This window comes from Fukomys damarensis, unplaced genomic scaffold, assembly GCF_012274545.1.
Source record: "Fukomys damarensis isolate Sample0158 unplaced genomic scaffold, DMR_v1.0_HiC HiC_scaffold_14, whole genome shotgun sequence".
Taxonomy (NCBI): domain Eukaryota; kingdom Metazoa; phylum Chordata; class Mammalia; order Rodentia; family Bathyergidae; genus Fukomys; species Fukomys damarensis.
The window spans coordinates 54294200-54306719 of record NW_022900926.1 but is presented as its reverse complement, the minus strand read 5'-3'; the positions used below and the strand labels follow the sequence as shown (position 1 = coordinate 54306719).

The window sequence follows — 12520 nt, the reverse complement described above, 5'->3', positions numbered from 1 at the left end:
TACTGTTTAATCTTATCATGTTGAACTTGTGTACTTTTTAGTGAGGTCAGCCATCTCTAGATGTCTGTCTGGGTCTGGAGAAAGTCCCATGTAAATCTGATGAGTTGATCACCTAGCTATCATATAGTGTCTTGAAAGAGAACTGAATACTTGTAGATGAATAGAATATTTGAATTTATTGTTCCTTTAATTTCAAGTGTTGTTGAGTTTGTTGGTGCTGATAACTAACACTTTTTGATTAGTTTTCCTCATGTTGGTTTGCTGAATTTTCTCAGATTTCCATGACTACAGAAAGCAGAGGATCAGATCAGATGTATGTGATAGGCACCACAGGGAAGGGAGCAGTTAAAATATATGGGTACAGGGGCCCTCTTCCAAAGAATTAGAAGAGAATTAATGGGAATGGGGCTTAAGTTTATTAGTTTCTTTTTTTAATCCCAAGCATTTTCAGTGTGCACTGAATCCGAGGATATGGGTTCTATTAACTGTAAAGGATGGCAAAGGTAGTATTTACTCTGCTAATGTTTCTGTTCTTGTATTTTCAACTGCCTTTAACAAAAGGGTCAATATAGCCAGGGTCTTTTTTTTTTTTTTTTTTTATCTTGGCTGGAATCCTAGTTCTTTGGTTGAGGCTCTGAAAGCATCGCTTGATAGATGGAAATAATTATTAGGCTAGTTAGAGATGCAACAAGAACAAACATCCTTATCCTAATTGGTGTAAACATAGCAATGCGCTCAACCCTTACAGTTTAATAGTAATGATGAAAACATTCCTCAAGATTTTAGCTTGTCTTTTATTCTAACAATTTATTTCTGAAACAGAAGGATTCTCCCCCATTGTGTCACCATTTAAAATCTACTTAATATTGAAAAGCTAAGTGACATTGGTTGTTGAATTCCTGAGCTTGGAGTTGACTGTTACCATTCTAGAATCAGGGACTTTGCTTTCCCTGGGGCTTACTTAGGAGGATGGCTTAAATATAATAGATACAGAATACATATGATTGATTAATATGTCAACTACACCCCAAGTCAGGATATGCTTCCATTCAGAGTTAATTTAATAATGCCTTTGGGAGGAAACTTCTCATTAAAAATGTGTTAATTGTAACCTTTAATTCTGAAAGGTAAAAAGAAAAAAAGTGCAGTTCAGTGGTTCTTCAAATCTTTCAGGTCACATCACTGTTTGAAAACGTGGTATCTTCTCTGGAGCCTTGCCTCAGGAATCTACCTTCATAAAACTGCCCTCTCAGTTCATGCAGCCCAGGGACAGACCTAGGGAAGCTGGCCCTTCAGGTTACAAATGCTCCTCCACCACCCCCTACTGGTTTGTCCTGGACATTGTTGATGCAAAAAGATGGACATTATTTCTATGAGACATTTATAAGTATTTTTGTTCTCTTTTTCAGGGCTTATTGACTACAATTTTCATTGCTTCCGAAAGGCCATTCATGAGGTTTTTGAAGTGAGGATGAAAGTGGTGAAGTCTCGAAAGGTTCAGAATCGGCTACAGAAAAAAAAAGGAGCTACCCCTAATGGGACCCCTCGAGTGCTGCTGTAGGTGAGGTTTCAGGAATGAAATTGGACCTTTTTGATGAGGCTCCTGCACCATGTTGCACTAAAGAAAGGGGGAAGGAGACTGGAATATAAGATGTGGATTTGTTGTTTTAAAAAAAATTCCTGCAACCTTGTTGATCTTTTTTGTTTTTTAAATAAAGTAAGCACTTTGAAGCAAAAACTTGTATATTAACAATGAAGTAAAATCCACTGTACTTTCATTACACAAATGTAAACTTCTTTGGTCAGTAGTTAGAAAAATCCCGTGTGAGAACTGCCAGAAATTGTACATATTTTGCACTTTTTCATGTTTTTTTTTCTCATTGAACTGAACTTTGATAAGATGACTTTTCTAAACTCTTTTCTGTACTTGGTGTCAAGGACGTGCATACTGTAGCTCATATCCTATGGAAATCAGACATTAATCAAAGTGATGCATTGGTAATGACTTTTTGTAAATTTGGGAATCTTTGCTACCAGTTGTTGAGAGAAATCATTTTTCAGTGGAGCTGGAACAGATTAGGTCTGCAAGCTCCAGGAGCAATAAGAACTGTCCCCTATTTATAACAGGTATAAATAGTTTTGTAGAAAAATTTTAGCACCAAACTTACCTAAAAGTTTCTATTACCATGGCTGTACTTCCTAAATCAACAGTTTGTATGAAGCCCTTTTCCTCAATACACACTTCTATAAATCACTTTATACAGACAGGTGATTTCTTTTTACTGCATTATTATTCTTTAGAACCTTTGGGACCAGATTTCCAAAATGGTGCCAATCACTGGGGAGAAATAAGAATGTCGCTGAGGCCTGGTATCTGGAGGCTCCTCTGTACCTGCCACTTGGGGCTAAAGTAACATCAGAGGCCAGAGGTTTACCAAATGTAGGGGATTGGCAACTGTAGCCTAAAATACATAGGTACAGTTCTGTATGTTTGGCCCCCGTGCAGTGGCCTGTTGTGTTACCTTCAAAATCTTATTTAGGATCAGTTTTTTATTGCTCCATGGCCACAGTGAATAGAGTACATCTTTACCATGGAACTTAATCCTGTTGGCTGTCTTTGTCACCTGAATCGCTTTTTCATGGCAATAGTGTGCCTCAAGTCCTTTACCTGTTTTCACAGTATACTGAGCTCAGCTTGCTACCAAGCATGCTCCGTAAGGCTGAAGAGCCATTCTGAAAACCCTTGCAATAGTGAGAAAGGATAGCCAGACAAGGAATTACAGCTTTGCAATTATCTCCAAGAAGTTTCTTAAGTTTACCTTAGAATAGCAGAAAATCGAGTCCTAACTATACTCCTGTGCCAAATCATTCCAAGTAAATCTTCATGCATCCCAGAGGTTAGTACTCTATGGCATGCTTTCAGGGCATTAGAAACAAATTTTTTTGGGGCCAGGGATTTAGCTCAGTGGTTCGGAGGCCTGCCTTGCAAGCACAAGGACCCGAGTTCAATCCCCGGTACCAAAAGAAAAAAATTTTTTGAAAAAGCAGAGCCTGTTGGAGACAAGAAAAGTTGATCCTAACAAAGTAGACAAAGTCCCTAAAACAACTTGTCCTTGAAATCCTCCCACTTCGTGGCTTCTTTCCATCCTTTCTCTCTGCCCTATTCCCAAATCCTATTGCTTTAAAGGTGGTAACTAAAATTGAAGATAGTAGTTCATTGGGGTTTAAGGTTTGAGCCTCCCAAAAGTCTGTACCTGTTGAAAGATTTCTAAAAAAATCATTAAAGTACCCTAATTCCTTTCCTCACATTTTCCACTCATAAATCTGGTTGGTTAGGATCCCAGGATTCCGATGAAGCCTTCTCTCTAACTTTTGGAGCTCTATCTTATTCAACTGTTGCCGACAGGCCTGTCTCACATGGGTTATTCTTATAGATCTAATTCTTGAATATTTTTTATGGAATATTTTTCTTTCTAAGTAAATAGTCAAGTTTCTAATACAACTTAATCCTCAAGATAGAGACACTTGCCTGTTTGGTAAATCACACTTTACCTAGTATATATATATTATTATAACCAAGTGGAGCTTCCATTTTTAAGCTGGGTATATGATGAGTTTTTGTTAAAATGTGCCTTAAAAAGCCTATTACTTCAAGAGCAAGTGATTCTTTGGGGGAAAGGCAAAAATAATCCTAGACTCTGGACCCAAGTTTGTGGTAGTAAGTGCACTCTTTGATTAATCACATGCTAACATAGATTACTGCCTCAACTCTTGTGTGACAATGACCTCTTAATTAAATCTAAGCATTGTTTTCCAAGTCTGTGCTACTGGAATCTCAACACCTCTTCAAGTCCTTTTGCATTTTATCACTGCTATGCGAGTTAGCTTTTGGCAATCCATGGCCACATTTCATGCTTAAACACAGCTATAAAGAGAAAGGCCAAACACATGGCTACAGTGACTGCACTGGGCATTTTTGCACAGTTTTAAAGGTTGAGAACTTGACCTGCAGGTTTTTAGAGCAGGGCAATCCTTTGCCTTTTGAGTCAATTCGAATTTCTACATAGAGGTGAAACTGTGAATTATCATCTTCGGTTATTTTCAGTAATGTAAATTAACATGAATGACCAGTATGGAGTGTTTTTGAAAGAATATAAATAAAAAACTGGTGAATATTCACAAATAGTGTTATTTTGTAAACACAATATTTTGGACCCTTAAATAAAATAGCTAAAAATCACAGCAATACTGTTATATGCCAGTTGTTTGAAACATACCCCAGAAAAACAGCTGACCTATTGTGATTATTAAAATACAGTATGTATTCAATTTGTATAGACTGGATGTAATTTGTAATCAAATATACTGTGTGTTTTACTTTAAGCAGTACATCATTTATATCTGTTATTAAACTGTTGCTTTCAAGAATGTTAACTGCCAATTTAAAAGCATGCATCATATATTCATGGCTTGGTAAGGCTCTCATTTTATTTCTGACATATTCATAACTCATCTTTCTGGGAGCTGAATGTCTGTTTGGATAAAAGGAAATATGGGCTTTCACATTTGAGAGTTGTTTACCATACACTTTTTTTTTTTGGTACTGGGGATCAAACTCTGGTCCTTGCGCCTGTGAGGCAGGTGGCAGAACCACTGAACTAAATTCCCAGCCCTACCATACACTTTTTATTACTATTTCAGAGACTCTGCTAGGTCCCTCTTTATTAGAGGTAGTGGTCTTGTTCTATTGCCCAGCTGGTCTTGAAAATCTGGGTTCAAGTAATTTTCCTGCCTCAGCCTCCAGATTAGCTAGGACTACAGATCCATGCCATCGTGCCTGGCTATTTAATAAAATCTATCTTGATAAACAGTTCTTATTTTATAGAAATAAGGATAAATTGTTCTGTTTAGACCGAACTTTGATCAAACACCAGGCCTCACACATGCTAGGTAAGCACTGTCCAACTGAGCTATGCTCTAAGGTCCTTTAAATTCTCTCTTCTCTCCAGACTTTTTATGGGGGGACTTGCTGGTTAGGACTGTTATTTCAGCAAACTTGAGATATTGATTCCTGTTTTTCTGACCCTAATCCCTTAGTCACCTGGAAATCTCCTTTATCATTCAATATTTTGCTTATTAGTAAAATTCTATTCTGTAGGTGACCTTTACAGATCCCCTGGGAGTTCTCAGAAAAGGCTAGCATTAGGTGTTATATCTTAACTATGAAACACTGTTTTGATTGGAAAACCTGATCTTGATAAAATTATTGCCAAGAGTTTTATTCAGTGATGATGTTAAATTTAAGAAGAAGAAAACCTCTTTAACAGAATATTCAAAGATAATAGATAAGAGCTTTTACATAACGATCCTCATGAATCCAAGAGGTAAGTACTATTTCAGTTTTTCAGATGAGGCAACCAAGGCCAGAGAATTAAACTGGTGAAAGTCATGCAACTAGTAAGATGCAAGGCCAGGAATCTGACCTGGTAGTCCACTCAACTACAGCTATAAAAGTAGCTTTACCGAATGTCTTAAATGCCTTCCTTTCACAAATATGAAGAGGGCCACTTGGATTTACAGCTGCATAAGCTTAAATACTAAGGTATTTAAAAAATACCTATTCTTTTTGCTCTGGCATATTTATAAAGCTAATAGAAATAGAAAGCTTCCCTTAGAGAAAAAAATTCAACAAAGATTATGCATTTTTCTTCTTAATCCATATTAAGTAACTAATGCCTCGATGACAGTGTTTAAATATCAAGAAGAAATTTACCTTTTATAGCCATTTGGTTTTCTAATAGACAATAGTGTGTCAAGCTCTGAGAAGAGAATAAACCTGATCTCAGCAACATTCAACCTTTTTGCTTAAATTTACAGTGTGTATCACAGTCACTTATAGAAAAATCAAGAAGGTTCATTTCAATCCTAATCCTTTCTTATGCTCACACCGATATTAAAAATTGCCACTTGCATACCTTTGCTGGAATCATCTGTAAGAAGAGTTTCAAATCCTGTGTCAAAAATTGGCTTCCTTCTTGCTGAGAGGATATAGGCATCCTTCCTAAAATCCCTGCCTGACACTTGGGTCTCATTCGTTTTTAAAAAATTAATTTTACTGGTACATTTAAGGTACACAATGTAATGACATTCATCATTGGAAATTTGCACCTTTACATAATCCATCTTGGTTCTTATTTTTTCCCAATTCCCCTCTCCTCCCTTTTAATCCTCCACATCTCCCTATCTACAAAGACTTTGTTTCCATTTTTTCTTTTCTCATGTTAATTCTGTTCCCATCTTTCTTTTCCCCTCTCAGTTCTCTTTCCCCTTTGTACCTTTTCTTCCTATTTCACATTATCGTTCTTGACTCTTCTTTCCTCTTCACTTCCTACATTCACTCAGCTCTTCCAGTTCAACCCTTCAAATGTCTGTTGAATTGGTTTTCTCCTCTCCATCTCCTCTGCCACTATCTTGGCTTAGCCTGCCATGTCCTCTTATTTGTCACATTAGCTTTCTCACCAGCATGTACTTCATCTAACCATCAGTTCCATTCTCTACCCAAGACCCAAAGTGACCTTTCTAAACCATGACAGTTCTTTTAGACTCACTTAACACCTCCAGTTGCTCTCCCTCTCAGATACCAGTCCAAACTCCTTCCTGGTCTGCAAGACCCCAACCTCCCTGGCTCTTACCTGCCTTTCCAGCCCTGGCTCATTTAGCTTCAGCAAAGCTGGCCATGCTGTCCACATGGTGTGTGTCAAAGGAAAGGACATAGGAGTTTTAGTCCCTTTCTTAAAAGTGTTGACAGAAATTATAGTTTTCTTTCATCCAATGAATATTCATAGGGTGTCTATTATAGGCCCAACACTGTGCTCATAGAATGGCTAACAGGCAGATACTAGAAATGAAAAAGATTTTAATATCTAAAACATAATAGAAAATAAGCTAATTTTAGATCTTTTAGGATTATAATTGTATAAAACTTTACCACTCTCCAGTAGTCTATAAGTAGCAACTAGCATCTGAGTTGTTTAACCAACAGTGATCAATAATTACATTAATACTATTTCATGTAAGACTAAACCTACTATAAGAAATTGGCTACTTTCCTTATAGTGAGGAGATGACATTAAAAGTATGAAGTTTTCAATTTTATTTGAGAAAAGGCCTCGCTATATAGTCCAGGTTGGCCTCAAAATCACGATCTTCCTGCCTCAGCCTCCCAAGTGCTACAATTAGAGATGTCCACCAGTATGCCTAACTAAACGTGAAGTTTTGACTTTTTTTAATGTCCATACTTGAGAGGCAGGGTGCCGAACTACTGAGCTAAATCCCTAGCCCTAATGTCTATACTTTCCTAACTTAATGCACATATGAAAGCACAGCCATTTTAATGAGTCTATTTATTGTTTCTACTGTTTATACCAGGGAACTGAGTGTTGCCTAAAATGGTAGGTAGCTTTTGTTCTCTTAATATGTTGACAGGAAGAGATGGAGGAAGGGTCTGATGGCAGAAAAGAGGGCAATTCAGAGCTCTTTTAGATCATTTAGAAGTTGGAATGTCTGAGTGATATTTAAAAATGTGTTCTTAAAAAGCTTACTTTTGTTTTCTCCTCTGGTGCTGGGAATTGAACTTAGGGCCTCACACATGCTAGGCAAGTGCTGTTCTGCTAAACTACATCTCTTGCCTTTTAAATTTTTGAGACAGGGTCTCACTAAATTGCCCAGACTGGTCTTGAACTCATAATCCTCCTGCCTCAGCCTATTGAGTAGCTGGGATTACAAGCACGCACCATTTGGCACCTGATAAAAGGGCTACTTTCATCATAAATGATAGTTCAGGCAGTGATCCTCTTTCAGTTACAGCATCATTATTGCATAACAGTCACAGTGAAGTAAAAATAAAGGTTTTAGTAGCCTCTATTATGGTTTTAAAGATACTGCAAATTGTATCATGTTACTCTCCCAAGGAACAATTCAATTCCATGATTACAAAAGAGGAAAGAGAAGGAAAGTCAAGGGGAGGAGGAAGTAGAAGAAAAGGAAAAGAAAAATTAAAAAGATAAATATTTAAGACTAGCCTAGTAAACAAAAATTAATAGTTTTTCTTGGTAGAGGATTATTGCCTTTTTTGTTTCAGTAAGTGACTTAGCAGTTGAAGTGGAAATAGAGTCTGGTTCTCATATTCAATCTTTAAAAAATAAACTATCTTAAAAAGCTGATTATTCACGTGTACTCTCTCATACCCTGAACTATGATAGAACTGCCCAGGGATGGACTGTAGGAGTTGACTCTTTATGAAATCCACTTTATACTGTTGTTGTGAGCCACAATAAATATAATTCACAGTGCAAATTATCACATAATTATAAAACAAAAATCTCATGAAATACCCTATCTAATGCCATGCATTCTGGCATTTTTTTCTTTTGTTTCCTTCTTTAAAATAATCTCAAAGGCCAGGGATTTAGTTTAGTGGTTCTGCCACCTGCACTTGCAAGTGCAAGGTCCCAAGTTCGATTCCCCATACCAAAAAAAAAAAAAAAAAAAAAACCTCACAATCCACTAATGAGTCAAACTGTAATGGGTAAATCAACGTGAGAGCGAACCCACTGGCTAAATCAGGGGACCCCTGAGGATTTTCTTTCCTGCCTAAAATATTTTTGTTTTCCCTTTGTTCATTTAAGGTCTTAACGTACAGAAAGTTCTGAGTAGGTTCTTGAATTTTTCTTTTATTTGACCAGGGGTTTTTATTCTAGCAGTTTTAGTTTTCCTGTCCACCTTTTTTTTTTGTGGACATTTTTTGTGTACTGGCGTATTGGGATTGAGAGGTTCAGGCGACTTCAGTCCTCACAGGAGCACCGACTGTGACAGAATTGACTTTACTTGGAGTTTAGTGAGTCATGAGCGTGTATCTTTGTTAATAAGTCAGGTGACATCATCTTCTCCAGTATTAAGAATCCATGAGTTTTCTCATTTCTGCTGGTTCCATACTCCCAAGCTGTTACTGAGTGTGGAGGAAGGATTTAACTGGTGTCCACTGCCTAAGACCCTTGACCATCACTCTTCCTCACTCTTTACTAAGAAGATCCTGGGACAAGTGGGGTTATTCTAATCTCCCAGAAGTGAAGTCATAAGACTAAGGATTTTCTTCTGAATGGGGCTTCTCCTGTGACACTGTTCAACTACAGTAGAACAACTTTAGACCTTAGTCCTACACTAACGCTCACCACCACGGTGCAGAATTCCATCCCTACAGGCTGCTTCTATTTGCCCCCTGCTTGCATTACTGCCTGTGTCCCCCAGGCTGCCATCTAATTTTGTCTTTTTGCCCTTGCAGAGCTAAGTCCTCTAGCACTCAGCCTTCCTCACCTGGTCATTAACCTGAAACTAATTCTGGACTTAGACCAGAATATTTGAATACATGTTATGAGGTAGCCCTGGTCATTAGGATTTTGCTGACCCTGCCTGCAAAGCAATGCAATAAAGGGGCTGGCCTGCACAGACTAGGCCTGTACATCTTTCCAGCTCAGTGGGAGAGGAACTCATAACGTGCAAGAAATAGTGCCACCAATTTGCATATTATTTCAATTAATGTTCTGGGTCAGTATTTCCCAAAGTTATCTGGCTTTAAGAATCCTCTAGGCTGGGTGTGGCGGCACACACCTTAAACCCAACATCTCAGGAGGTTGAGCAGGAGGAGGATCACAAGTACAAGGCTATCATGCAAAGTTTAGCAAGACCCTGTCTCAAAAATCAATGGTAGAGTACTAGCCTAGATTGCTTGAGGCCCTGGGTTCAATCATCAGTACTACTAGGGGGAAAAATCTTCTGGGATATTTAAGCAGATTCCTTACGCTAGTCTTCTTGACTGAGAATCTCTATGGGAGAGTTCTCTGTGTGTTTTGGGTAAGCACTCTGGGTAATTCTTAAAATTGAGAGGTATTGTTTTCCATGTAGGTGTTAAAAGGGATAGGAGGAGAACTGGGAGGGGGATGGAATCACCTGGTGGAGCTTTCTGGAATATCTAGTGTCTTTTTCCAACTTGATTATGGAGCTTTGAAAACTGACATTATTTAACTTACATTTTAAATGGTGTAAGAGCCTGACTGAACCAGAGTGACTCCATGTTGACCAGCAAACGACCTAGAGACTGTCGCTCCCCCCCATCCCTTATAGGATAACTAATGATTAATTGTGAATTGTTAGGTAACTGCTTTGAAGTAGCTGGGAAACTAAATGGAGACTGTAGTGAACACAGAGACCCAACACAAATCACGCCACTCCTTACTTGCCTGTAGTTGAATGTTCTGAACATTATAATCTAAGTTGTAAATGGAATAATGGATAATCGATCTGCTGATCATTAGTACGTGACGGTCAAGTATATGCTTGATGACCACTAGCTCAGATGAACTGATTCTTTGCCTTTGTCCTCTTCCTGTAAGTTTTAAGTGTAAACCCCCCCCCTTAGCCCTATTTATAAAATGGCCTCTGTTTCTGAGCAAGCCGCCTCTCTGAGCTACTTGGCTTGGGGAGTGCCTTCTGGCCAGACTAATAAAGGTCTATTTGCCAACTTGCCTGGTGTGTTCCTTCCTGGGTGACTCTCACTGTCGGACAAGCTCCTGGAGCCTCGCTGAGCTTCTGAGCCCAGCATCATGGAAGCCTCTTGGCAGTTCACGCTCCAGGAGTAAAAGTGAGACTTAAGTCTTACAATGGAAATGTTTATAAATGTAAATTATATGGTCTTAAAAGCCCACTTAGATAATTTAACTTAGATATTTAAATACTCATTCACAAGATCAGAAATTATACAAAATGGTGTTTAGAAAAACTTCAAATTGCTTTTTTCTCAATTATATTAAAATTCTTTATAGGAATCTTCTATATAGCTCACTGTTTATCATCACAAGAACAATATTTTGAGTGATCTAACAGTTCCTTCCTAGTTATTTAAGACAGACCATAATTTAAATTTAGGTAGGTTACTGTCATTAGGATTTTAATGAACTTCTAGAACCATTTCTTAAATGTTTGCTTATTTTCGTAATGCTGGAAGTTGAACCTAGGACCTTGATTATGCTAGGTTCAACTGAAAGCTATCTGCTCAGCTATATCCTCAACCCAGGACAGTTTTTATTTCCCTATTTTTGATCTCCACAAATTAAGTGCTTCTTGCATTTATTTAATTAATGATTGCCTGAAAATCTATTCATGATCTCCATTATGTTCACCAATCTCAAACTCTCAGGAATAATTAATAAACATCTCTTTGCCTTTTTGCCCCCTGATTTTGTTGGATGACTTTTATAACAGGAAACTACTGTTGCTTCAGACTCTCAAGATATCTTATTTCCCTGAAGAGATCTTTGTTAAAAAATGCTAGAGGAGAAATAAAAATATAAAGCAACTTTTCTGAGAAATTATAGTTTTGGAACAATTTACTTCCTATTCTGGCATACTGGTATATATTACTGTTTAAGAATTTAATGCACCTAAACCCAGCCTTAAGTCCCTGGGGAAGCTAAATTGGACTCCATATTTTCTCACAGGATGCTACAATCAGATAGACTGTCACATACCCATACCTTTTGGTTATTTAGTGCTAAAAGAATAAATTGTAGGGAAGTCCAGGGCTGATTTTCAGAAGTTGATGTTGCCTGTAATTGGAAATTGGATTTCGCTTTGATTGTTCTAAAGAAAATATTGCCCATGCTCCGTGGCTGTAGAACTACTATAAAAAGTTGTAAATGCTGACCCTTGTCAAGTGAAGAATATTTGACATATCTACAAACTTTAAAAAAAGTGGTGAATAAAATGAATTTGTTTAAAGTATTGAACTCAGTAATTTTTTTGTCATTTTGCATTTTCCTAATGAACACAAACTGAAATGCCCAGAATTATAATCTATCCAGGTTAGTATGTGGATATCAAGTTTCATCAATTGAAAGTGGCTAAAAGGGTCCAGAGAATAAAAAATCTGGGGTGACAGGCTATGGGACACAAGAGAAAGGGCATGTGTGCAGTGGAAAAGGGGCAGAGCAGAGGAACGAAGACTCAAAAGGAAGGACAATAAAGATACTGCAGTGCTCCAGCTGTCTTTTAACACACCCTGAGGTAAACTGTCTTCTCACCTTAAAACAGCAGTTTTATCTTATTTGCAGGTGTACCCTTTAGAGCTAAATTTAGAAAATGAAATCACTCTTACCAAACTCATTAGTTCAGAACTAAGGTGTAGCCGGGCCTAGTGGTGCACACCTGTAATCCCAGCACTTGGGAGACTGCGGCAGGAGGATCGCTGTGAGTTCAAGACCAGCCCAGCTACATAGTGAGTTCCAGGTCAGTAACTGCATAGTGAGACCCTGCCTCAAAAAAAAAAAAAAAAAAAAAAAAAAAAAAAAGAACTAAGGTGTAAAAAGAAGTACTGTAAGTTTTTGTTTTAAGTGATTTTTTTAAAAGCATCTCTTAAGGGGGGTGGTGGTTACGATGACACCCACATGCAATCCATTCAAATAGAGCA

At 37.8% G+C, this 12520-nt stretch overlaps 1 protein-coding gene across 1 annotated transcript in view; it reads left to right on the top strand.

Moving 5' to 3' along the window:
* The window catches only part of Rragd (Ras related GTP binding D), a 41483-nt gene extending 35328 nt beyond the window's left edge, over positions 1-6155 (top strand). The window contains exon 7 of the mRNA XM_010633246.2: positions 1410-6155. Within this exon, the coding sequence (XP_010631548.1) occupies positions 1410-1561 (152 nt within the window). The 3' untranslated portion in view covers positions 1562-6155. The remainder of the gene's footprint in view (positions 1-1409) is intronic.
* The last annotated feature ends 6365 nt before the right edge of the window (positions 6156-12520 follow it).